This window comes from Myotis lucifugus, unplaced genomic scaffold, assembly GCF_000147115.1.
Source record: "Myotis lucifugus unplaced genomic scaffold, Myoluc2.0 scaffold_172, whole genome shotgun sequence".
Classification (NCBI taxonomy): Eukaryota; Metazoa; Chordata; class Mammalia; order Chiroptera; family Vespertilionidae; genus Myotis; species Myotis lucifugus.
The window spans coordinates 2,771,318-2,799,040 of record NW_005871220.1 but is presented as its reverse complement, the minus strand read 5'-3'; the positions used below and the strand labels follow the sequence as shown (position 1 = coordinate 2,799,040).

The 27,723-nt window shown below is 46.5% G+C and overlaps 1 protein-coding gene across 1 annotated transcript in view; it reads right to left on the bottom strand.

Annotated features, from left to right (window-relative positions):
• TENM2 (teneurin transmembrane protein 2) overlaps positions 1–27,723 on the bottom strand; it is an 881,884-nt gene that overhangs the window by 28,486 nt on the left and 825,675 nt on the right. Inside the window, 6 exon segments of the mRNA XM_023760070.1 lie at positions 5,539–5,774; positions 7,686–7,861; positions 13,698–14,572; positions 16,687–16,841; positions 18,006–18,238; positions 21,179–21,199. Coding sequence (XP_023615838.1) covers positions 5,539–5,774; positions 7,686–7,861; positions 13,698–14,572; positions 16,687–16,841; positions 18,006–18,238; positions 21,179–21,199 — 1,696 coding nt within the window.

Sequence of the window (27,723 nt, the reverse complement as noted above, 5' to 3'; positions counted from 1 at the left end):
CTGTATTTCTAAGATCCTCACCAGGGCCAATAAGCCCCCATACCTTTGATCTCTCCTGCTCAGGTTACAAGCAACCGTCTTTTATGTCTCAGGGCCTTTGCACATGCTGGTACCCTCGCATAGGAGGCTTTCCTCCCATCCCATGCCTGGAAAATTCCTATTCATTCCTTTCTCAGCTAAAATGCCATTTTATTAGAGTGGCCTTAACCTAAATCAGACATTTCCCATTGTCCTCACCCTACAGTTTTCTTTCTAGCAGCCATTACAATTCCCATGACTAAACTCCACCAGGGTCGTTCCACTTTTCCATTGCACCCTCCCAAACAGCAAGTCACCCAAAGTAACACTTGCTTGGGGAATGCCTTGTTTAACGTGTCTGCAGAAGTTTGTCCTTCTAATGAAGTATTCTTTAAGCTAATATGAAATGTCTTACAAGTTGTTCTTTCTGCACAAGCATTACTCGCAATTTAGTCTTGTCTGTTCTGTTTACCAATAAACACGCAGTGCCGAGTACAGTTCCAAGCACATACGAGGTATTTGCAAAAGGAAACGTTAGTCGGGGCAGAGCGGGTGCACTGGAGCAGGAAGGAGCTGGTGAAATCCAGGCTTTCATGACGACCGAGTCTGTCAACAGATCTACCTGAATGGGCTCCGTGCAGAATTGGGTTCACGGGTGTGTGTTCCCAGGCACACACGCATGGCTGCCTCACACCTCGCTCCTCTGTCACAGTCATTCGCCACAAAAGCAAAAGTAACGCAAGCCAACGTGTAATTGCAATGTCATATTAATTATATGGAAACCAAAACAAAATTACTAACTCCCACTTCCTCTGGGAGTACTCATAACGCTAATACCAATATCATGATGGAAGATTACCTTGGAAGCAATTTTTCTTTTGTTCTGCCTCCTACACAAGTGGCTGTTTCTTGCTTTTGCAATCTTGATGCAAATCATAAGCCGGAGGAAATATCCTGGTTACATGCTTTCCTTTTCGGAGTGAATCACGCACCAAATCCATTTCAGGATGGAGCAGAAGTTTTAAATCTTAATAGAAGGGGTCAGTTTCAGTTCTGTCTTCCAAAAGTCTAGGAAAAGAGCTTGCTGGGGGGTGGGGAGGCATTAATGCACTTACCGACCCATCCTCAGGGCCAGCATTTTGCTTGTGAGAATTTTGGCTTTGGAGAATGCAGAATATATCTGGTGTGTGTGTGTGTGTGTGTGTGTGTGTGTGTGTGTGTGTGTGTGATTTAACCTACATTCTTTTCCTTCTTTTTTTAAAAAATATTTTTATTGATTTCAGAGAGGAAGAGAGAGATAGAAACATCAGCGATGAAAGAGAATCATTGATTGGCTACCTCCTGCACACCCCACACTGGGGATCAAGCCCACAACTTGGGCATGTGTCCTGACCAGGAATCGAACCGTGACCTCCTAGTTCACACATATGCATACAAGGTCTTTGGTTGACCTTGTTGTGTTAAGTTGTATGAGTTCTTTATGTATTTTGGGTACTGACCCCTTATCAGATGTATCCTTTGCAAATATCTTCTCCCATTCAGTAGGTTGTCTTTTTGTCTTGTTGATGGTTTCCTTCACTGTGCAAAATCCTTTTAGTTTGATGTACTCCCATTTGTTTACTTTTTTCTTTTGTCTCCCTTGCTTGAGGAGGTATATCCAAAAAGATATTGCTAAGACCAAGGTCAAAGGGTTTATTGTCTATGTTTTCTTCTAGGTGTTTTATGGTTTCAGGTCTAACATGTAAGTCTTCAATCCATTCTGAGTTGATTTTTGTATCTGGTGTAAGAAAGTGGTCTAGTTTCTTTTCTTTTTTTTTGCATGTATCTGTCCTGTTTTGCCAACACCACTTACTGAAGAGACTGTCTTTATCCCGCCGTATATTCTTGCCTCCTCTGCCTTATATTAATTGACCATAGAAGCAAGGATTTATTTCTGGGCTCTGAGAGGTCTTTCTAATACTACACATCCCTACCCATCACTCTGCTAATTAAACCTGCAACAGCCCCCCACCATCCTCAGGATAAATGCCAACCCAGCAAACTATTCCCTCCCATGTGCAGCCCACCAGCTCGATTTTTTTAAAAAAAATCTGCACCCCAGTGTAACACATTCCCTTCTCTCGGGCCACGCTGAGTTAAAGCTTCTGAAATGCCATTCCCTTTTCTGACCTCTTTCTGTCTCACAGGCAACACTCCGGCTGATCACGCCTTCCCTTGATCTTCACCTGGCCAATTCCTGCTGCTCCTCAGGACTGACTCCCACTCCTCCACGAAGCTCCTCCTGCCCGCCTGTCAAACCTCAGGCCTGACAGGGAGGCCGGGCCCTGCTCAGTGCTCACCAGCATTTCCTGGGCCTCCTTGCGGCTGAGTTGAAGTGACCCCACTGTGTCCTCATCCAGCCCTGCTCAGTAAGCGCCCTTGTCATCCAAGCCCGCCTCCCCTTCCCCAGTAACCCGAGAGGCCATGCGCTTACAATGGCAGGGTCACAAGAGAAAGCGATTAGAGCTGAGATACCTGGTTTGATGCGCCGAGCCCCCGAGATGTCGGGGCTTGTTCCCTGCCACAGCCTCTCCTCTCCTGATGACCCCACGCAGCGTCCCTGCCCACGGGACATTAGCCTCTATGACAGCTTACATCACACTGCTCCCGCTGCCTTCTCCACTAGACCGTCAGCTTCTTGGTGGCAAGATTTCGTTTTCTTTCTCTCCCTCTAGTCTACTCCCTCCATCATCCTGCATGTAGAGTTGGCACTGAGTAAACATCTTTTTTAAAAATATTTGAAACGTGGGTTTCATTTTCAGTCCCAATACAGGAGAGACTTAAACCTAGAAGAAAATAAAACTAGACCTACCCAGGAAAGCAAGCAATTATAATCATCACATGTAATGGTCTCCTAAGAGTCCACTCTGTGAAATGAATGAAAAAATTTGGGGTGTCAAAATGGAGTGAAAAGAAAGGTCAGGACCAAAGGCAAGGAGAGAAGGGCCTGCATTCCCATGGGCCACCAGACAGCTTGGGTGAGCGGCTGCAAACTTCCCCGCCGTGGGCGCATCTGAGGAAAGGGCCACTCCCCGGTCTCTTAACCCACATCCCACTCCACCCTGCCTTTCCACCTGCTCCCGCCAATCTCCGCGAGCTGCTTTTATTTCATTCACTAAACAATTTATGAATTGAATTAAACTAAATGAGATGCAAATAAATTCCAGGCTTTCTCCCTCATTTTCAAATTACATTTTCAGTCCACTCGACCTGTTATAATCTCATAGTGATTTTCATTTAAGAGCTAAATGGATATGTGATTATTGTTACAGGAACTAACACTAGACAATTAAATGTTGAGGTGTTGATAGATAAAGCTGTGTTCTGATTTGCATAAACATGATGCCAGCAAATCTAACCCTGGCAGAAATGCAGTTATAAGACCTGCGTGCCTAACTTCTGCTAATTACCAAGAGTCCCATTATTGTGGTTGTTAATATTCAGAGTTGGGATGATAGCCATTTTGTTTTAGGCCCACATTTTATCTTTATTTGGAAAACTCAGTCAAAATGCATAGCTGAGTACTACATGAGAAGGTGTGATTACTACGTATGATCAACTTCTACCATGCCAAGTATTAAAAATCAATCACACAGCCTTGAAATCCAGTTATGAAGGATTTAGCTAATGACCTCCTTTCATTTTTGTCTTTCTTAAAAAAAGAATATTTTTATTGCTTTCAGAGAGGAAGGGAGAGGGAGGGAGAGACAGAAACATCAGTGATGAGAGCGAATCATTGATTGGCTGCCCCCCTGCACACCCCACACCGGGGATTGAGCCCACAACCTGGGAATTGAACCGTGACCTCCTGGCTCATAGGTCGATGCTCAATCACTGAGCCACGCCGGCCATTTTTGTCTTTAGGAAGATACTGTGCACAGCTTGCGACTCTGCAGGTAGAGCCAGCAGAGGAAGCCAACATGGGAGCCAGCTGATAACCTGACGTGGACAATTAGACTCCAACTAGACAAAGGCGAACCCTAAGATGGAACGGCCTGGCTCTGCAGGGTGGTCACCTGGGTCGGTTGGATTTCAGCCCAACAACCCGGCGTAAGTGATGAGCCAAGTTCTCTGGACGGCAAGCCTTCTACTCTCAGGGGCTCCGAGCATTTGTTAAACCCTGCCCTGCTCCACTGTGTCCTATTCTCCTAGTGCTTATCTCCATCTGCAGTTATTCCAGTTATTGATTCATTTACTTATTATCTGCCCTCTTGCCCCTTCCCGCCCACCCCTGTAAGTGAGCTGCAGGAGGGGAGGGGTTTTGTGTGGTGTGCCCTGTATCTCCACTACATAGCACAGTGCCTGGCTCATAGTAGGCGTTCAGTGAACACGTGCCGGATTTGATGAAGCCTGGGATCCTTAGGATTGCCCCCTGGGGGTCAGAGACAGTCCTGAGTGCCGGATAAAGGACCAGAGCAGGCCCCAGATGACCTGGGTGCCCAGGTATCTAAACGGGAAGCTGTGTGGCCTGGCGGTTAAGAATGCCGGTACGTGAGACACACTGAAAGACGGAGCTGGGGCTGAGTCCGGGCTTTGCCATTTTCTACCCGTCGTGCCCTTGGATGGGTTATTTAACTTCTCAGACTCTGTGTTTTCTCACTGAAAAATGGAGATGATAATAGCTACCCCCAGGAGGCTGCTGGAAATAACATGATGTAAGTAAAGCATCTAAGGTAGTGCTTGTGTCATGAAAGTTCTCAACAAATGTTATGTGTTAATTTTTTTAAAAATCTTCACCCAAGGATATTTTCCCCATTGATTTTCAGAGAGAGTGGAAGAGAGAGGGAAAGACAGAGAGAAATATCGATGTGAGAGAAACACATTGATTGGTTGCCTCTTGCACGTGTTCCTACCAGGGCCCAGGCTGGAGAGGAGCTTGCAACCAAGGAACATGTGCTTGACCAGAATCGAACCCAGGACCCTTTGGTCTGCAGGCCGACACTTTATTCACTGAGCCAAACTGGTTCAGGCTGTTATGTGTTCATTTTTGAAAGATACAACTTGTAAGTTGCCTAGACTGGGGAGGCAAGGGTTGGTCAAAACTTCCTACTGTGGGTTGCTTCCCCCTGGGAAACCTGCCCTGATTCCCAGGCTGGGGGACAGCTCCTCCTCTATCTTCTCACTGAGCCTGTAGGATGGTCCTGCATCTACTGTCAACTCCTTGAGTGTTTAGCAAATTACCCGGGAGGCACTGGCACCAGTTTGTCTGCTGAACTGGCCAACCAGCAGCGGGTGCTGAGGGAGAAGAAGGCGCGTGTGAAATGAGGCCCCAGGCTACCTGTAGCTGTAGCAGAAGGTCAGCCCCCCCATTTTCAATCCCAGGAACCGGTGTCAGTCCCCGAGGGATACATGGCTCCTACCGTCTGGGGGAAAGACCTGTCTTTTCCAGGGAGGCTCGGGAACGGGGACATTTCCTCTGCTCCCGAGGACGAAGTGCATCCCCTACCACTTGGTGGTGACAAGTTTGGTGGAACCACTTACCCGGAGCTTCCTGCCAAAGATGGTGACTTTGCCTTTAATCTGTTCCTTTCTTAGGCGCCACTCAATGGAGTTTAGGCCATTCTCCATGGGCAGGGAGATGTTGCAGCGGCCAATGGTGGGGGTGATGGTGCCCGCTAGGACGTGGGGCTCACTGTGGAAGCTGACACCCATCCCATTGGCATACATCACCCTCAGGGTCCCGTTATTACAGAGCTGGTAGCTGTTCCGCACTTGATCTGGAGAAATGCAAGTGGGGGCGGGGACAGGGAGATAAATTATCCACTCAGTCGCAAGAGAACAGAAGTCCTGTTTTTATAGGTTTCCATGGTACTTCGCAGCTGTCAGTCTAAGGCGGCCTTCAATTAGCACACGCACAATGTTCAGGTGGGTAGCAGAGATGCTACTGATCCGTGGAAAGAAAAACATTATTAATATGTGGCACTCCAGCAACAATTGTGCCGTGATATTTTTCCTTTACTCGCTGAAGACTATTAATAGTGCATTTAAAGATGTCTATTGCCTACACAATTTGTGTCAATCAAATCCCTGATCTTTAACATATATGCTAGCTCAAATGGACAAAAATGAACAAAAACTACTAATATATATATATATTCCCCCAAAAGTATATACACTTTTTTCCTGATGGCTCAATTGATGTTTCCTTCTTTTCAGATTTAAGTCATTGGAATTAATTATTTAAAGCAGGGGTCCTCAAACTTTTTAAACAGGGGGCCAGTTCACTGTCCCTCAGACCGTTGGAGGGCCGGACTATAGTTTAAAAAAAAAAACAAATTCCTATGCACACTGCACATACCTTATTTTGAAGTAAAAAAACAAAACGGGAACAAATACAATATTTGTATTTGCATGTGGCCTGCAGGCCGTAGTTTGAGGACCCCTGATTTAAAGTGTGTACATACATTTTTGGATACCACACACAATCATATATATACATGTATATTTATGTATATTTTCCCTTTTGTCTACCATCTAACCTGAGGTTGATGGGTTAGCCACAGATCAGATCAACTGCAAATCAAGTATAGGATTCTTCAAGAAAATCAAGAGACACAGCAACCGTCCTGTCCCTGGTAACTCTGCTGCTGACTCCACCACCACGCCACCTCCACTCAAGAGAACCCTAAGGAGGTTCAGCTGGCATGAGGCAGAGTGTGCCAGCGGGCGCTGATAACGGGCGCTTATCTGCCCGAATGGAACTTCCACGGGCCCATCAGACTTCTGACCTTTTCCTTTATCGGAAAGTTCCAGGAAGGAAATGCGAGTGAGAGACCCCTTTTACAGATATGTCACTTCCTGATTATTTGGCCAAAGGAGTCCAGCTGGGCTGGCCTCTGAGATGCGGGCTTCGGGGGCAGTGAGCACGCGTGTACCTGTCACTCCCGAGCCTGCAGCCGTCATGTTGGGAGACGGGATCTACATCATTAATCACTTGGCAGAGCAGAAATAGAGTCGCTGAAACAGACTCTGCTGCGGGATCGCAGTCCAGAAATGTCACCATTTATCTACTGAGAGGACACTTTTATCCTCTGACAACAGGCTAACCCACTGACATTCTATCTTAATTAAAAGAAAAATTAATCTGCACAGTGCCTTTTCTCGCCAGCCCCTGTGCTCGTCTGGACTGTGTGTCATGTCGAACAGCAACAGTAACCAGGGGGTGGTCAGACACCTTTGAGACCCCAGTCTTGGCAAGAGATTGCTAAAAGCTGTGATGGCAGGACAACCGGTGCCACAAACAAATGCCTGGGAAAGAGAATCAGACTGGGAGCCACACACACACAAACATGGGGGGCTCAAGAGAATCAACAGCCTTTGAGAAGGTAGCCATGTGTCCTGGGGCGGTGGGGAGTGATGGAGAGAGAGGTAGGAGGTGAGGATAGCACGTGGAGATGAAAACTGACTGATATTTTCAGATAAGCCTGTAGACATTTCCAAACATTTCGATGGTTTGGTATCGATGACCTTCTCCTGAATCTGATGAAGTCGTTTTCTGCAAAGTTGAGCTCTTATAGAGTGTGTTTGCTGTGGATATTTCACTAAAACAGCAAGTGGAGGGGTGCTTTAGGGCTCTAGAAGTCTGCTGGGCTGGGTCTGGGGGTGGGTTTTGAGATTGGGGGGCTTACCTTGCACCACTGTGTAGGAGGCCTCCACCGAAGACAGGTTGGTAATGACAGTGACGTCATCGTCACGGTTGGAGTTCTCAATGTCGATGGTGATGGATTTCTCCATTTCCCGGTGCAGACTGGTCACCACCCCCGTGGGGCGTGTCACATTGGTCAGGCGGCCCTCATGGTCATAGCTGGAGGACAGACACACTGTGGTTGGAACACAGCTGTTGGGGCTGAAGGCTTTCCCAACCCTCAGACTACACAGAGAAAGGTTCATGGGGCCAGAGGAAGAGACTGGAAGGTGGGGTGACCAGGTGGTGCATCAGTCTGAGGCCCCTCGTCACAATCCTCAAAACCCCAGCCTGCCCTGAGAAACGGCGGTGGCACTTATACCTGCCTCAGCTCAGTGAAGACCTTTCACCTGCGGCAGGTGCACTTCATCATGCTCTTCCACGTTACTGGGAACACCAGCTTCTGAGCATCTTTTGCTCTTTGTGTGTCCCACAAAGCCCCCAAATTAACCTTCCTAAAAATGATGCTTCCTTATGTCACTTCTCTGCTGAGCTAACCACACTCTTCTTCCATTGTGGTTGCTCAATCAAACCAAGGCCTACCATTTGAGACCATCCATGCCTATCTAGGTCTTCCACACTCATATAACCAACTCATACAACCCACTTGTCACCTCACAGTCCTCCAGACAGTCAGCCTGGGCCAAATGCCACCTCCAGCACAGCTCAAGCACAGCAGGCCTGGCTGCCTGTAACCTATTCTCTGACCTTATAGCCTCAAACCAACCCTGGCTCCGCTCCCCTAGCAGCCTTTCCAGACAGTTTCCCAGTGACTCATTTGACCTCAGTTGTCCTCAGCACCCATGTCTAGTATACCAGCGACCGAGCTCCTGAAATTGAACCCTCCTTTTTGATGTGTCATCTTTTCTCAAAGTGTGGAGTGCTTTGAGTTTTTCCCACCTCCTTTTAGTAGGAGCTTCATTGTTCCATTTGATGGGGGCATTTCCCTACTCTGGAAGATCCATTGTATTCAGAAAGTGTGGGCCCTCCTTAAGCTCCAGGAAAGGGAAAGACACACTTTTCATTTCAAGGTCTAAATGTCGAAGCCTTTGCTGTCTCGAGATCAGCTTTGCTACTGGAGAAGGGATGAGAAGGAAGATGGAATATAGGAGATCATTTTTCTTGGAGGGTTAAAAAGAAGGAAAAACGATTCAACCTCCGGTGTGGGCCCCTCTGGATTGGAGGGAGACAGGGACAAAGTTAGAGATGAGAGCTTGGGCAGCAGGTGCAGGGAGGAGGGCCTGAGGGAGGACTCTTGTGCACAGAACCCTGTGGCCTATTTGAGGTAACCACTTAGTGTCTAGGATACACAGCACAGATGGAGGCGCTTGGCCAATGCTTCTGGAATAAAGAAATGCAGATCTGCCTCCTGACTTTCAGTGAAGTGAGGAATTTTGCTTCTGCAGTGAACTTGGAAGAGTCAAGCTCTGTGGATGTTGGAAGGCAGTGACCAAGTGGAGATTTCTTTCCAGGGATGAAAAGATGGTTCAATGTCCATAAATCAATCAATGTGATATATCATATAAACAAAATGAAGGATACAAATCCTATGATCATCTCAATAGACTTAGAAAAGAACAAAATTCAACATACATTTATGATAAAAACTCAACAAAGTGGGTACAGGGGAAATGCACCTCAACATAATAAAGGCCATCTATAACAAGCCCACAGCTAGCATCACACTCCATAGTATAAAGCAGAAAGCTTCTCATCTAAGACCAGGGAACAAGTCAAAGGGATGCCATTTTAGTCAATATAACATCAGAAATCCTAGGCAGAGAAATTAGGCATGAAAAAGAAATAAAGGCATCCAAATTGGAAAGAAAGGAGTAAAACTGTCACTATTTGCATGTGACATGATATTACATAGAAGACCTTAAAGACTTTACCAAAGCACTGTTAAAATTAATAAACAAATTCAGTAAAGTTGCAGGATACAAAATCAATATATAAAACCAGTTGCATTTCTATACAGTAATAACCACATAGCAGAAAGAGGAATTAAAAAGCAATCCCATTTTCAATTGCATCGAAAGGAATAAAATACCTAGGAACAAATTGAACCAAGGAGGTAAAAAACCTGTCACCGAAAACTATAAGACACTGATGAAGGAAATTGAAGATACAAATAAATGGAAACATATTCTGTGCTCATGGAGTAAAAGAACGAAGATTTAAAAAAATGTCCATACTACTCAAAGCAATCAACAGATTCAGTGCAATCCCTATCAAAAGTCCAATTCTTTCCTATCGAATAGTCAACAAGTAAAACTCCATCAAACTAAAAAACCTCCACACAGCAAAGGAAACCATCAACAAGATTAAAAGACACCTATTGAGTGGGAAAAAATGTTTGTAAATCACATATCTTGATAAAGTATTAATACTCAAAAAATATAAAGAACTCATACAACCCCAAACTACTTGATTAAAAAATAAATAGAACAAACAATTCCAAAATTTGTATGGAACCACAAAAGATCCCAAATAGCCAAAGCAATCTTGAGAAAGAAGAACAAAGCTGGAGGCATCATGCTCTCTGATTTCAAATTCTATTACAAACAGTACGATATTGGCATAAAAGCAGACACACAGATCAATGTGGAACAGAATAGAGAGCTGAAATAAACCCACGCCAATATGATCAATTAATTAACGACAAAGCAGCCAAGACTATACAATAGGGTAAAGGCAGTCTTGTCAATAAATGGTGTTCGAAAAACTGGACAGCCACATGCAAAAAATGGTACTTGTCCACTATTACACACTACTCACAAAAATTAAATGATTACAAACTCGAAAGTAAGATCTGAAACCATAAACGACCTAGAAGAAAACATAAGCGGTCAGCTCCTTGACATTGGTCTTTGTGATATTTTTTTTGGACTTGACACCAAAAGCAAAGGCAACAAAAGAATAAAAATAAACAAATGGGACAACATCAAACTAAAAAAACTTCTGCACAGCAAAGGAAACTACTGATAAAATGAAAAGGCACCTACTAAAAGGGAGAAAATATTTGCAAATCATATATCTGATAAGGTGTTAATATCCCAAATATATAAAGAACTCATATAACTCAAATTATAACACCAACTTACCCAGTTCAACCTATGAACCAGGAGGTTGAGGTTTGATTCCCGGTCAGGGCACATGCCCGGGTTGCGGGCTTGATCCCCAGTGTGGGGCTTGCAGGAGGCAGCCAATCAATGATTCTCATTATTGAAGTTTCTATTTCTCTTTCTCTCCCTTCCTCTCTGAAATAAATTAAAAAAATATATAAATGAAAACACCAACATGAGAATATATATGCACTACATATTCATTACGGCATTATTTACAATAGCCAAACTATGGAAACAACCTAAGTGTCCATTGATGTCTGAATGGATGTAGAAAATATGGTGTACTATATATGCAATGGAATAGTATTCAGCCATAGAAGAATGAAGTCTTGCCACTTGTGACAGTATGATGGATCTTGAGGGCATTATGCCAAGTGACATAAGTCAGACAGAGAAAGACAAATTAAAAATACCCAAATGAGCTCATAGATACAGAGAACAGATTGGTGTTTGCCAGAGGCAGGGGTGGATGTGGGGTGGGTGGGTGTCATGGGTGAAGGGGGTCAAAAGGTGAAAACTTGCAGTTATAAAATAAGTCATGGATGAAATGTACAGCAGGGTGACTCTAGTTAATAACACTGTATTGCACATTTGAAGGTTGCTAAGAGGGTAGATTTTGAAAATTCTCATCACAAGAAAAATGTTTAATAATTGTATGGTGAGAGATATTAACTAGGCTTATTGTAGCTATCGTTTTGTATAAACACCGAATCATTATATTGCACATCTACAACGAATATAATCTTATATGTCAATTTTACCTCAATAAAGAACAGTATGACTGTTCCGAGTGTTTGTGCATGGGGTACCTAGTGGAGTATGCAGTAACAGACAGAGTCCCAGCTCTTGCACAGCAGGGACCGGGGAGGTGCTTATTCTGTGGGACCCGGGCTACGACTGAGTTCCAACCCCTGCATTACCTGGACACCTATGATGTGCAGGTTGCCTGGCTTCCGTACGACAGAAGTGGCAAGCATTGGATAACTTCCAGGGAGCAGAGGATTGGGGTGGTGATCAGAATCTCAGGGGAACAGGGTGAGGAACATGTCCTCTTTAACTTTCAAAGAAGATTCGGCTGCCTCTGGCTCTGCTTGCTTCCCCCGTGCAGTGGGCCTCTTCACCCTCAGGCTTTTTGAGCCTACGTGTGCAAGGAGCTGTGGGCTCCTGCGATGGGATCTCAAGGCCACCAAGAAAGCCAGTCCGGCCTCCCTCGGTGTGGGTGGCGCTGGAGGCTGCCTTTGACTCAGTTATTCAGCGAGTATTCACTGAGTGCCTACTATGTGCTTGGCACGATGCAAAGCACTGGGGACATTGCTAGCAACGAAATGGGTGAAAATCCCTGCCCTCAGGACCTGTGTGTGCTGGGCAGAGAGGGCTAAAATCAACCAAGGTAAACTGTAGACTATGGTAGGTGGTGACAAGTGGCAAGATGCCACTGAGATGCGCTGTGTCTTTCGAGGGAAGATGAAGGCCTGGGAGGTGTTTGGGTCACTTGCATACCTTTAACCTAATTTAGCGTGAGAACTAAAGATGGCACTCGGATGGTGCCTTTGGGGACAGAGTAACCCGGCTGTAAAGTTTGGTCAAGTTCCTGTGCCCTGAAGGATGTTAGGATGCCTCAGAAATCTGAGAAAGACAGCTTTGCCCAAAGAAAGAAGACAGAGCAAGGGAGAGCGATTCTGCAATGCAGCAAATTCCCAGCAGGTGGCAACAGCTTCCTGTACATTCTCCCAAGCCCACTGTCACTACCATCAGTAAGTGAACATTCCTGGATTGAGGAGTGAGCAATGTTTCTCTCTTGTTCCCCCTTCCCTCTGTGACAACCCCTCCCTACCGAACTAAATTCTCGGCTAGCAGCAACACCCAGACAGAAAGCAACCCCCCGAACACATAGGGGTTAACCAGATCCTTCCCCATCCAGGAGAGCCAGATGTTTGAAAATTCCACCCCCGTCTGAGGCAGCCATGGGCAGAACGATGCCTTAGCAATTTCCTCCAGCCAGCATCCCAACGGTCAATACCTGCAGTCGCTGGCAGTGTGGCCAAGCGCCGCCTGCAGCATGAGGGGCAGCAGCTTTTCTGGCAAAACGCACGGCGGGACTATTAAGTGTGAGATAATTGTGAGGGGAAATATGACCGGCGCTGGCGTCTTTTAATATACCTAGCACTTTATCTGTATTGATCTGCTTCTGCTGGAGAGGAAATGCAGAGTTTATCTACCTGTCTGTGCAATCAAGTGTGTGGCCGGACCTACTGGCAAATTACAGGAGTCCCGCCAGGATCTTGCCTTTTAGGTTCTAATTTCCGTACACACGGCAAACACGAATAATCAGCGGAGTTAATCAGCACTTGATCTCCCAGGTGCGGCGTGTGTCCAATATCCTGACACCCTGACGACAGGCAGGCAAGAGGAATTCCCAGCTCTTGCAGGGAGAAAGCTCCACAGTGCAAATCACTGAGGAGTCAGGGAGAGCGGACATGGGCGCCTTAGGGCCATGGGAGACATGAACGTTAGAAAGACAACATGACCAAGCAGTTCTAGAAGCTACTTGAGGGCCAGTTCTTCTTCTTCTTTTCTAAAATATATTTTTATTGATTTCAGAGAGGAAGGGAGAGGGAGAGAGAGATAGAAACATCAATGATGAGAGAGAATCATTGATCGGCTGCCTCCTGCATGCAACCTGGGCACGTGCCTTTGACCGGAATCGAACCTGGGACCCTTCAGTCAGCAGGCCGACGCTCTATCAAACTGGCTAGGGCGAGGGCCAGCTCTGATGCCAACGAGGGTGGGGTGAGTGCTCTCGGGACATACTTTATAAACCCACTTACTCATAGAACGTCGTCCATCCCGTTTCGTCACTCTTGGTGGCGAGGAGGCCAGTGTTTCCGTCGTAGGTCATGAGGCCAAGCTCCAGGGTCTGCGTGGCCACGACTTTGAGGCCCCCGTTGGTGCCCACTGTGAGCGTGATGATCTGGTTGTCGGGCATGAGCAGGTGGCGGGCGACGCCGCTGCTGTCCCTCCGGATCTTCAGGGAGTTTCCACTGTTGTCGATCAGCTCCGTGACGTCGTTGTCCGCGCTGTAGGTGAAATTGTACAAGTGCTCCCCCGTGACCAGGCTCACCGTGTACTGGTGGATTCCATCGGCGTTGAAGACATACAGCTCCTGCTCCCCAGGGGAGGCGGCCTCGTACTGGTTGAAAGCGTTCAGCACGGGCTTGTTCTTGCTGACCGCCCTGATCCGGATGTTCCCCAGGTCCGCGATGTAGATGGTGCCGTCGGGAGCCACGGCCAAGGAGGACGGGGCGTTCAGGATGGCGTCCGTGGCGTAGGCGTCATCTCCTGAGTAGCAGTTGCAGTTGACGTCATTTTTGCAGTCGCAGTCCGACGCCGCGCCCGCGAGCAGGCAGATCTCCCCGTTGGTGGTCACTTGGCGCAGACGGTTGATCTTCTTCTCGTCCGTCTCGGTGATGTAGAGGACACCGGTGTGGGAGATGGCGATGGCACTGGCCGACTCCAGAGCGGAGTGAATGGCTAGCTTGCTGAGCGAGTAGTCGATGCCCGGGACCTGGCAGTGCATGGGGCGCCCCGCGATGATGCTCACCTGGTGGTTCTCTGTGATGCGCAGGATGACGTTGTTTTCCAGGACGTACAGGGAGTTGTCCATGGGGTTGACGGCAAGGTCTGTGGGCCACTCCAGGCGGACCTGTGGGTGACAAGGGGTCCGATTAAAGAACAGCATCTAATGTGCCCAGTGTTTACCTGTGTTGGACACTTGTGTTGTTTTTTTAAAAAATATTTTTTATTTCAGAGAAAAAGGGACAGAAAGAGAGAGAGAGAGAGAGAGAGAGAGAGAGAACATCAATGATGAGAAAGAATTATTGATAGACTGCCTCCTGCATGCCCCCTATTGTGGATCGAGCCTACAACCCATGCATGTACCCTTGACCGGAATCAAACCCAGGACCCTTCAGTCCGCAGGCCCACACTCTATCCTACAACCCATGCATGTACCCTTGACCGGAATCAAACCCAGGACCCTTCAGTCCACAGGCCCACACTCTATCCACTGAATCAAACAGGCTAGGGCCACTTGGGTTGGTTTTATGCAGCTGGGGAAAAAGGACTTTTTACTAACACCCTGTATGGAGACCCGCCCATCATCAAACCCCTTGCCCACTGCCCATGATGATATACACGACAGAGAAGAAGAGACTGTGTAACACGTATCTCTTACTGCAGCGGTTCTCAACCTTCCTAATGCCATGGCCCTTTAATACAGTTCCTCATGTTGTGGTGACCCCCAACCATAAAATTATTTTCGTTGCTACTTCTTAAATGTAATTTTGCTACTGTTATGAATCGTAATGTAAATATCTGATATGCAGGATGTATTTTCATTGTTACAAATTGAACATAATTAAAGCATAGTGATTAATCACAAAAACAATATGTAATTATATATGTGTTTTCCGATGGTCTTAGGTGACCCCTGTGAAAGGGTGTTTGACCCCAAAGGGGTCGCGACCCACAGGTTGAGAACCGCTGTCTTACTGTATCGTCAGCTGTGGCTAGAGCAGGTCACTAGCTCTCCCAGGATGTTCTTCTCAGCCCCAGGTGATTAGGCCAGGGTCAGAGTCATCATACACGACTGTACCGGTTGTCCACTGCCCAAGCAGTGACCCAGCCCATATCCTGCTCACCAAGCCGTGGGCTGGAGGAAGCTATGTTCATTTTAAGATGACCCCTTTATCTAATTCACAGAAAGAAGCTGTGAGGTTTGGAATGTGGCCCTGACTCAAGGGCAGCCCCTGCCCAGGCTGGCCAGCAAATTACAGCCCGGGCGTTTGCTTGAAAAAATGAACTGGACAGTCCTGGCCAGTGTGGCTCAGTTGGTTGAGGCTCGTCCCATGCACCAAGAGGTTGCTGGTTCGATTCCCGGTCAGGGCACATGTCTGGGTTGCTGCCTTGATCCCAAGTTGGGGGTGTGCAGGAGACAGCCAATAAATGCTTCTCTCTCATCCATGTTTCTCTTTCTTTCTCCCTCTCCCTTCCTCTCTTCTCTCTCTCTCTCAAAATCAATAAAAACATTTAAAAAAAGAAAAGAAAAAATGAACTGGACAAAACACATTTCTTCTCTGCAGAATTTGAAATGAAAATCTCAGTGGAAAGTTGTCAGTTTGTTGTAGAATTTGAGCTGAAATTAATGAGGTTGACCGAGGGTTGAAAGGCCCCTGTAGGAAGGGTCAACATCTATCTACGCCAGGTTGTTAGTCCAGTTTCCTAGGCTGTCCAGCTGCGTGAGCCTGTGCTCTCTGCCGCAGCAAGAGCCCGGACTAAAGAATATCACTTGGGGGCATTGTGTAGAGGGCTCTGCTCCAGCTATGACTGCACAAAATAAAGGTTTATGTAGTGAGGATGCAATCATTTCAGATTAACAGGGAAGTTCTGATGGACGTATAACACTGCACGGTACATTCTCAAACCTGCAATAATGATGGAGAAGAGAGGCAATTACACAGGAACTCCTACCCTATAATCTGCCACGGCTGCAGTAGGCACCAGCTCCACTTTTCTGAGCAGAATTTCTCTCTCTCTCTCTCTCTCTCTCTCTCTCTCTCTCTGTCTCTCTCATCCTACCTGACATTTCCCAGTCTTTCTTGCTGCCTAGTTCATCTCAAGCCTTTTGCAAACACACCTGTGATCTCTATCTATATCTCCCCCTTCCCACTCCACTCAGACAGGTTGCTGGTGAGAACTTCAGACCAAGAACCAGGTGTGGCTTAGTTAGTGATGAGAAATAGAGAGAGAGAGTCCTACCTGGGCCACATCCATACTGGAGTCACAGCTCAGTGGCCGGACGGCAGTGAGGTCATTGGAGCCCAGCAGGGTGGAGATGATTCCATTCTGGTCGACCTTCCGGATCATGGTGGCATCGACGAAGTACATGAGGCCATTCTTGTCCACTGCGATACCTGAGCAAGACAATGGGGGGAGTGCGTCTCTCGGCAAGGAGCAGGGCTTGCGGGGTGAAGGTGGGGATGCCCTACTGGGCCTTCCCTTCTGGGACCTTACTGAGAGGTTATTACACTCAGAGCAGTGGTTCTCAGCCTTCTAAGGTGACCTCCTTTCTCATGAGCACTGCGTTGAGATCTGCATAATTCCTGGGGTGCTGGCTGTATCATCACTGAACTGCAGAACAAACCTTGGGCTGCAAATGAACCAAGGCTGCAAATGAATGGATGGGGAAATAACGTTGCATCTGTTCTTTTTTGGAAAGCAGTTATTTCCCAAGTTCCTTGCTTGAAAAATTATTGGTGGTAAATTACTTGACTACCCTTCACGACTGATTGCAACACTGAGGTAGAGAAATAATGATTCTTGCAGCCACACACGCCCCATTCAGAGTGTACCCTCCAGGAAGTGTTCCCCATGAAGCCCTGACTTCACCTAGAGCATCAGCACCTTGGGGGAACGCAGGTCCCAGGACCACCCTTTCCCCCCTAAGACACAGACAGAGGCTTCTAATTCTTTTGCATCTTTATTCTAATGTCCACACCCAATGCTTCTTACCAGCTGCTTTCAGGGTAGCTAAAAATGGTGACAATAATTGGACCTTCAAATGAGTCCTTAACCTTAATTATCTATCCCTTTTCAAATAGAGATCCATTGGTTCCAAGAACCCCTCCCACCAATCCCAGGTCCTTGGAAATTATGCCCATTCTTACTGGGCATTTATAAAATGTCAGGCACTGTGTTTTAGACTTTGTGTGCACCATTGTCTAACAGGAACATCTGGGAGAGGTTGGAGGCCACCCACTGGGCTCTGTGCTGTCTCCAGCCCACACAGCTAGACCTCTGGCTCCTTCCGACTCTGTGACTGGCTGCAGTCAGAAATCTCCAGGAGCAACCACTTTCCACTTGTAGCATATGTGGGTGGTGAAGTTTACTTCAAATAAAACAAATACACTTCAAAAAAGACACTCCCCCACACACCAAAGCAATCGATCAGAGTTAAGCCATTCTAGGGAAAGCTGTGCTTAGGAGTGCCTGGGCTCGCCTGAGCTCCAATAAGGAGAAAGCCAAGCTCGTGGCCAGCTCTCTCTCTGGGGCAGGCTTCCTTCCTCTGCAGGCGTTACCTCGAGGGCTCATGAGGGTTGCATCCACAGCCTTCCCTCCATCCCCACAGCGGGCCTCATCAAAGGGCAAGCATTGCTCTCCAGTCCCTGCCACGACCTCCGAGTTTCCGGCCAGGTCTTTAGCTCCGCTCAGGGACTTGACTCGGTAGATGCGCCGACTGTTGGTGTCAGACACGTAGAGAGAGCCGGACACGGGGTCTACTGCCAGGTAGTACTTGTGTGCTGGGTTGTTGCTTTAGTGGAAGAAACACAGAGAGAAATGGGAAAGGGGTGATGCCGCTGGCCTGCTCAACCGAAGAGATGACAAAAATCCTAGCACGACTGTAACCATTGCCAATGTCTTTCCACTTTAGTGAACTGGAAAGGATCTACCATATTAACTTAGTGCTCTAACACACCATGGTTTTTAGCTACTTCTAATTGGGCTTAACCTGCTCCCATCAGAGAATCTATCGCTTCCCATCATGCTAGAGTACCATTGCTTCATTTAGCCGATGCAAAAGACCCCACTCTGGTCCTTTGTGTGTGTGTGTGTTTTGTGTGTCAGCCTCCTTGATCCCTCCGTGGGTTTAACATGTTCTCAAGGGGATCTAGGGACACTTCCCTGGGACAATGTTCTCTTTTTAATCCGTGCCTCCCCAGTGCCTCCGAGGTACTGGATCATTCATTCCGCAGCTGCTGGGAGTCTTCCTGGTTTTGTAATGGGAGGCACCCCAGCCCTCAGCCTCAGATCTTCGCTGCTAGTTCTCAGTGTGGACACGAATCAAGTTCATGTGAAGAAGTGTGATGTCCTGCGGATTCCACGCCCAGAATCTGAATTACTGGGGTTGGAGAACCAGTTTTTAAATCATGGGTAATAATGAGGTCACAGGTATGGACCAAGATGGGCCAGGGCCCTAAGCCTCCTCAGGAGACAAATACCTTAGGTGTGTGGAATGTCTTAGGAAGACATCAGGCCTCAGAGACCTAGACCTCTTTCTCTGATCGCCTAAGTGTTACTGACCAGGACAGAGGAAGATTTGTAGACTTGGCTCAGGAATGAGACACAGAAAACTCCAATTCAACTCTGACTCGGCTGGTGACCTTAGGTAAATCTTCTGGCTCTGCTGGGTCCTAGATTCCTTGTCATGAAGAAATCAAATCAGACCACTCTCATGTTCCTTTTGGCTCAAACCCTACAGCTTCTTCCCTTTGCACTGTCTGTTGCTGGTTGGAGGTTGAGGCCAGAATGGGTGCTCATGCCCCTCCCATGCTGGTTACTAAAATCACTGCCTCCGTGATGCAAGCAGCGAACGCTTCTCCGCCCTAGTGTGATAGATGAGGTTTCGGTGCCCTATGCCTAAAATAAACACAGGCTTTAAAAAAAAATTTTTTTTTTGCAGTTTGGCATTATGGGAAGGGAGGAGCTGGGAGAGGTGAAGGGTGGGCGAGGGCGGTGACAGTGTTGGATGCATGTGTCCTTAGACACCAGCTAGTAAACGACTAATTAAAATACCCCCGTTTGGGTTCTTCCCTGATTTAAGGAAGAAAAGAAGAAGGAAGCTATTTTTAGGAACAATCTGTGAAGCGAGACCATCTTTAATTCCAGCTTCTCCTCAGGTTGCTATGAAGACACATAATTGAACTAGAAGTCAAGGTCTTTCTAAAATTCCAGCCTAGATAACTAGTCTGGAAGGGAAGGCTACCCGGATCCCTTCCTTTCTCTTTCCTTTCTTTCCTTTTTTTTTTTTTGGCTATTAAGTCTTCAGAGAATATCCATATATACACCACAAATGAGGGTAGAAAGGGAGATATTTGTGCCATTTTTAATTAGACGCTGTACTTTGTTACTGAGTGGACAGTAGCTGGCATGGCCAGCAGAAGGATCGGGGCTTTGCACATCTGTGCCTATCTGTGAGCAAGATTAATTAATTCTGGACTTTCTAGGGAGCCTGACTCAGGAGGCTTTTCAACATCTCTGGCAGAGAGCAGACAGTTGAGGGTGTGGGGCCATTCTTGCTGGGGTCCCCTTCTTTCCCATGGCCTCTTGCTCATTCCCACTAGGATTCTTGCAGGAAAGCTCAGCTAGACGCACAGACATCCTTCCACTTCTGTGGCTAAGGCGAAGGGCCAGTGGGGTGAGTTTGAAGAGGGGTGTCCCTCCAGGGTGTTGCTGCTGCTTTTATTATTTGATCCATTGCGGTGCCTATGACCAGCCAATTTGGGGGTGCCTGAGAAGAAGGCAGAGGACTCCTCCTATGCGTTGCAGCTTTCCCACTGACTGGGATGATTGTGGGTATCTGGACTCCACCCTTTGGCTAATTTTGACCTAACATCATGAAGCGCCTTCCACATTTCATTTTAAGGCGCAAGGGAGAGACATGTCTCTCAAGTATTAAAATACATTTCCCTTGAGTATTAAAAAGCTTTGCTTTTTCTCTTCTCCCAAGTAAAAGTGAGATCATTTTTCTTCCAGAAAGCTCATGCTACATCCATTTCAGTGCGCCCTGGGGCAACCTGGACTTGTCCTAACTTTGTAAGGGGAAGCTCCCCAGAGCCATAGGCACACATATGTGTGTTGGTACCAGTGTGATTTTAAATGCTAACCTTGGAGCGATTGAATGACAAAGGCTATTGAGACAAAAAGTACTCGGTCTATACCCTTCATACTACTTAAAAAGTGACTGAACTCCATGAAAATCCCCAATGCATCCAACTGTTGGATTCATTCTGACCAGCAGATTGGCAATTAACTTGTTTTTTTAAAAATGACCATATATCCAGGGGGAAAAATCATTAATGAGTTGAAAATGAGTTTTTGACCCGTTTCCAGTTCATTAAAGCTTTTGTGAACCCAGTCCAGCATTTACAAAAGCCAGAAGTTTGCCTCGACTGTTTAGCCCAATTACGGACCGCACTGAGCAGTTGGGATAAAAGTTCGCTGAGGGTTCATTATCTTGCTTTTGCATCTCCCGGAAATTCTAATTACTGTCAGCTTATTTGGTTGCTTTTTGACTGCATTTCATAATTGCCAAAGCTTATCATATCTACAACACACAATCAGCACATAAAAAAGGGACTATATTTGGTACATAAAAATATACAACATTACATAAGAAGCACGAAACAGAAAGCAAAGACAAGGAAGCAAACGAACCATATCAAATTATACAGGAAAGAGTTTTTTGTCTTACCTATGTTTAAACTCTTTATTTCTTTATAGAAAGAAAACAGAAGGAAAAAGAACAAACAGTTAGCTGAAGAACTGATGATAAAACAAACATCACATTTTCGTTTATTTATTTATTTTTTTATAAAGGGACCGAAAATAGGCCGTCTTTTTCTCCCCGCCCCTTCTAGCTGACAGCTCCTGGCTCAATTTCCTGGGACGCCCCCTGATTTGGAATTCCTCCTGGCCATTGGGAAATCTAGGCAAGAATGCTTGCATTCCTGGACCAGCAATGTGGCTGTCACACAGGTGGCAATGGGTAAGACAGGTCTTCTGGCCAATGGAGGGATGGCAAGCAGGTGACCTCTTGCATGCCAACACGTGCTGATGAGTGATGGCTGCGGCAGGACAGGTGCAGAAAGATTCTGAAGCCAAATTCAAGCTCAGGTATAAAGAGCACCGTGACTCATCTGTAACATCTGCCCCGGGTGTGGGGGGGATCCTGGTGCCACCTGGGCCACCTACTTGCCATCGGTGCATTACAGGGTGGAGTCAGTACCACCCAGGAGGAAGTCCCTGCCCACACCCAATCTTAGTTTGGCAAATACTGTCAAACCCTGAGAATCACAACCATTTCCTATGCCTGCTCCCTGTTACCTTCCCTCTCCCCATCCAGAGTTCTTCTTAAATGAAATTCATAGGTAATCAGATCCTATTGTCATCGGAGCCAAAGACCTTTCCTTTTTGGAAAACTAGTAAAAGTTTTGCTGTTTGTTTTTTTTCTCTTAAGAACAAAAAGACATGGCAAGTTCAACAGGAAAGTGGCGGGAAGTTAACTGCATTAGAGAGAAAAAAAGAGAGAAACTGCTCCCCATTCCTGAGGCCTCCAGGCTAAGGCAGAAGGAGCCCCACCCTTCTTTTGCTTCGGGCTGAGGGAGGAGACTTCAGGGAAAGAACAAAGAGGGTTTGAGGCCTGACTCCTGCTCAGGTGCTGCTCAGGCCTCTGCTGGGGGCCATCATTAGTGGTGGGTTTGCACAGGGATTACATTTTTATATTTTATTCCAACGTGTTAGTTTTTGCAAAAAAAAAAAAAAGTTAATTAAATGATGCTGATAACTCCTGAGCTCTGACTGACATGGTACAATTTGAGATTCATTCTGCAAAGCCTGGTGCACCGGGGCGGCAGCCGGGAGTCTGTGTGTCTGTTTTATATTGCTTAATGAAAGTGAAATGTTATCTGCCACCAGTGGTAGTCATATTTGGCTCTTAATTATTGCAATATCAATTCCACTTTTTTTTTTTTTTAAGTCAAGATTTTGTAAAAAGACTGGATGGGATTTGGGTCTGCAAACCTGACCTACTTATTGCCTAAGAACATCTGCTTTAAGTTGATTAAGATAGTATCTATGTTGGAGGAAGGAAAAGGGCAAGGGTGGGGGACCAAGTCACTGAGAGCACAGAGTCTGAATGATCACATGGACATGAGCTCTGGTGAAAGGCTGAGGTCACTGCTATTCCAGTCTAGGGCCATCAGCAGAGTGGGTGCTTAGCAAGAAACCAAAATAACAGCATCGTTGGGTCTATGTATCCCCATGTTCAAAGCCCAGGCTTTGAGTCCGTGGCCTCAATAACACCAAGCTTTTAGGCTTATGCTTTGAGGAAAAAGTGGTGTCTCAGGTTCAAGAACGGAGGTGGATTAGCTCTTCACACGGTGGAGTCTCAATGACTCCCCTGCGGACCTTCAGGGTCTCTCCGAGCGTTCTCAGCTTGCCTTGCAGAGCACTCATCAGGCTGTCTTGTGATTTATGTGTGTGTGCTTGTCTTTGTTGTGAACAGAAGAAGTAAATATGGACATGACTTATTCCCATGCTGCTGATTTTTAGGAAGGAGTCCTGGAGAGAGGTAGACTGGGCAAATGGGTTCTTGAGTGATGGAGAGCGGGAATGAGGCTGGGTAGACCCTGCCTTGGACTGGTTCCAACCCCTCATATTCTATCTAGAATCACAAAGCTGCAATCAGCTGTTGTCTCTTTTTTTCCTTTTTCTAAAAAAATTTACCTTTATTGTTGAAAGTATTACAGATGTCCCCTTCGTTTGTTTGTTTTTCTCATTGGCCACGACCCCCCCCATCCTGCACCCACCCCTCCCAGGCCTTCACTGCTCTATTGTCTGTGACCGTGGGCTATGCAGCTGTTGTCTCTTTCTATTCCAACTCCCTTCGTGCCACAGAAGAGGGTGGAGTTGGAATGGCCACATTTTTTGTTTGTTTGTTTTAGTTGTAACTAAACAAAAGTGAGTTGGGACACACTTAGTTAACTTTTAGGGAGATGTACTTATGTGGTTGCTATGTCCTCCTTGCACCATCTTGTTAGGTTATTGCTAGACACTCTGGCTAGGAAGGACTTTCAGGAATGCCCCTTCCCGGTTGAGCTGATTCATCTCCCACCCTGACGGGAAGTGCAACGCCCAGGGTAGAAGTCACACCGCACTATTGCCAGGACATCAGTGACAAACTGGCTGATGAGTGTCGGTCCAAAAAATATTTAGATTATTCACTGCACACAAAAACCTGAAATGCTCAGAAATACTAGGAAAGAAGCTTGATGAAGTTTTCCCAACATTGACAATTCTAACAATTCTCACGACTTTGCCCATAATCAGTCGTTGAACATCAAAGAAAAATTTCTAATTTATCAGCACTCTGAAGCAACTTTTGACCAGCTATACTGAAGGCAAGACTGAATCTCTCTCTCCTCTTTTTATAGATAATGATGTTACAAAGTCATTGTCATAGTAAGAGACGATCAAAGAGGATGCAGTCAAAAAGGGTAGGAAAACAAGTATCCTGGACGTGTATGAGTAGTTAATTAATAAAAAATTTAGGTTATTTTTCTGAATTTTGTGATGTTTGGAGTAATTGTCAGCTTTTCAAAATCTGCAGTTGCTTTGGTTTCTTTTCTCATCCTAAATAATTTCAGTTTCATTCTGAAATTGCACGAAACCTAGATCTGTCTTTGGTAAAAGAGCTTTGAAAACAGAGCCAAGAACTGCCCAAAGTTTTATGGTGATATTGTTGTTACTGCTATTCTGGGTGCTGTGTTATAGTTGGTCTCCTGACCTCCGTGTTTATACCCTGACTACACAGGGCAAGTGTCTGCTCTCTAACTAGAACCATCTTCCTCCTGAACATCCTGTGTTGGCATCCAGCAGGGTCTGTCCTGGTTGGAACTCTCAGGCAAAGCTTATCTTTGCCTGGTGAGGCTTATTCCAATTTCTGCTGCCCATGCCCTCCTTCCGATACTCCCTCTTTCTCACGTCTCTTCCCTCTCCAGCACTGACACCCCTGAGCCGGACATTCCCTCCCCTGAAGAGCTTCCCCAATGCAATGATGCCGTTGAGTCACTCCAACAGCGCCATCAGAATCTCAGCATGACAAGTGTTTTAGTTGGAAAAAAACATAATAAATATCATAATATAACTTTATTTTGGGGAAATTAAAAAAATAGACTTTCAAATATTATGAAAAGTGCAAGAGTCTTATGTTTGCCAAAGGGGCCACATTAAGAAAAGCAGCGGGACACTGTCCTACCCTTTATCAGTTACTGCCTTATTTTGGGGTCCAATTGCTAAGATAGTCTCAAACTGGGGGGAAGGAAAGATTTGTCTAGGGTAGAAATTCACCCTAAGGTGGTAGTGACTGACATTTATTCTGCTCCACAGGGCTCAGGTTTTCTAGGGATCACCTGGAGAGGGTGATAGTTATAAGAAGGGAATGGGCTACAACAGGTCATGTCAGGCTTTTGGGGGAAGTGAATGTTGAAAATGTCTCCAGTGCTGGTGGCACTGAAGAAGGCTTTTTCCAGCATTGGACATTTTCCAGGTGTGTTTTCCATAGGCAAAGGAAGGGAGAAGGACAGTGAGAGCACACGGGAACGTCTAAATAAAATTCTGATTCAGAGGCACGGCTCTGGGGTGGGTGAGCGAGAGAGGGATGGGCACTGGCTCCTGAAATGGAATCATTGGGCTGCCAGCTCACAGTGGAGAAAAGACATAAGCAAGACAGGTCCCTCCCTCCCTCCTCTCTCCCTTTGAAGGTTACTGTTTTGAAGAGCAGGGATTGACAGCCCTTTGTTTTCAGGTATGTAGTGGGAAGAAAAGAAGAATCAAACCAGTGTTCTTGTAAAAGCTTAACTTCTAATCATCTCTGGATCCCTGGCTGATGAAAGCAAGAACACGTCCAAAGGCGGTTAAAAAGGAAAAAAGAAACAACCCAAACCATATGGCTGTCGAAGGAAATTGGTAGTTCCATGCCCTCCAGCCATGTCATTGTCACCATGTGGTTGTGGCATGGCTCTGGGTGGGCCCTTGGCTGGTATCACTGATACTGTGGCCTCTACAACTCTAAGAGACATGGAACCAAGGGCAAATTCCAACCAAGGGGAAGACACTGGTTTGTGTCCGCCTTAACTCAAGGCACAGGTCTTGAGCTGCTGGTGTGGGTCAGATACTACTCTAGGCATCGAGGGGCAAAGATACCCAAACTGCCTGCTCCACAGAAACTCACACACTAGGGCCCTAAGATTTACACAGAAATACCTAAAAAACAAGGCAGTGAACACTGTCAACTTTTGTGGAAAATTTAGACAAAGTGACCCAGACGAGGTTGAGAATTATTTCCACTAAGGAGATCGGGCTTCAAGGAAGAAGGGGCCTTCAAATGGAGCCTTAAAGATGGGCTCGGTGATGAGGGAGAGAAGGTATTGTAAGTAGGCTGAGGGGCAGGAGTCAAGGTTGGGAGGTGGGAATGCAGCTGGCAGGTGCTGATTCAGCGCTGAGCAGGAAGAGCAGTGGCAAGGAAGAGGTGGAGGGCGACAAATGCCAGTGAGAAGCGTGACCCTCATGGGAAAGCACAATGCTACCTTCAGCGCCCTGCCTCCTCTCCGGGGTCTCCATGGCCCACAGGAGGCATGAGAAGAAGAGGACTCTCCTGGGACAGAAGAGGAAATAAACATCTTGGGAAGGGGAGCTCTAGGAAAAGTGGTTTGTCTGGCTGTCAACTTGGCAGGTTGAGTTTATCCAGCCTCTTCCATTTTGCCTCCTTCTTCCTCTCATTCATTTTTTGGTTATTACACCTTCTTATTCACATGAACTCCCCCTTTGTCCTTCTGTGGTGGTTGGTTGCTGGCTCTTCTAGACACAGTTTGAATTGCCTCACTTGCCTGGGTGCCCATCTCAGCCTGGAATGGCTGCTCTTTGAGCTTTGGTTTCATCCCTGTCTGGACCTCAGAGCCCAGCACAGGCGTGGCTCACCATCACACTCAGGAAATGTCCACTGGACCACAGAGGTTGCAACCTGCTAGGCGTGGAGCTGCGGTTTTCTCCTTTCTTTTTACCTCTCCCAGGGCCTGGCACAGTCTCAGCTCCCAAGAATACTCAGCAGCACTTGCTGGTGCTCAGGTCATTGATCTCTCTCCCAGAAGGGGCCTCAAAGATATTAAAATGCAAGAGCAACCTGTGACTTCATCTAAGTCCTGCACCTGGGAGCTGAGGCTGCTGCAGAAGGTACCACCATCCCATGAATTGCTCAGGTCAAAATCCTAGGCATTACCCTTGATTCTTCTCTCTCTCTCTCTCTCTCTCTCTCTCTCTCTCTCTCTCTCCCCCCCTCCCCCCATTCCTTATATCCAATCAATCAACAATTCTGATCAGATTTATCTTGAAAATATATCCCAGTTAGAATACTTCCCCATCTCCCTTGGTACTGCCCTAGTCCATATCACCATCACCCAAGTTCTGGACAACTGCCATGGCCTCCACTCTTGCAGTCTATTCTCTACACAGTAGCCAGAAATGTCTCTAAAAAATGCAAATCAGATCACATCAACTCCACCCACTTTCTACTTCCACCTCCAATGGTTGTCCATTGCAATAAGAATATGATCCATTCTCATCAACATGATAATGAGACCCTGAAGCATTAGTCCCCTCCCTACCTCTCTGACCCCCTCGAGACACTCTCTCCTGAGCTCACCACCCTTCTGCCATATTGGACTTTATTCGTCCCTTAAATAAACCAGGTTACTTGCTGATATGAGGGCTTCTGCACAACTTCTCTCTGCCTGGAACCCTTTCGCCCAGATCTTCCCGTGGTTGACCTCATCGTTCAGGACCCAGTTCAAATGTCACCTGGCCTGAGAGGATTTTCTGACCACTTTACCTTATGTACCTTCCTCATCCCTCCTCCATCCCCACTATAATCAATATCCCTTAGCCTGTTAGGTTTTCCTTAAAGTATTTAATGCAACTTGAAGTTATGTTTTAGTTGTCCACATGATTTGAAGTTCCATATCAGACCACAAACACAATGACTAGGACTTTGTTGGTTCCTATCTATGCCTCCCCTGCCCCCCCCCCGCCCCCCCCCGCCCCGGGGCCCTTTCAGCCAGCAGTCCCAGGCAAAGTATAAATTCTCCAAAAATCGGTTGAATACATTTCTCCCCTATTTATAGAATTCATCTCTCTCTACGTACAGATGCTTCTCAAGGTCATGGCCGAAAATCACTTCCCCGG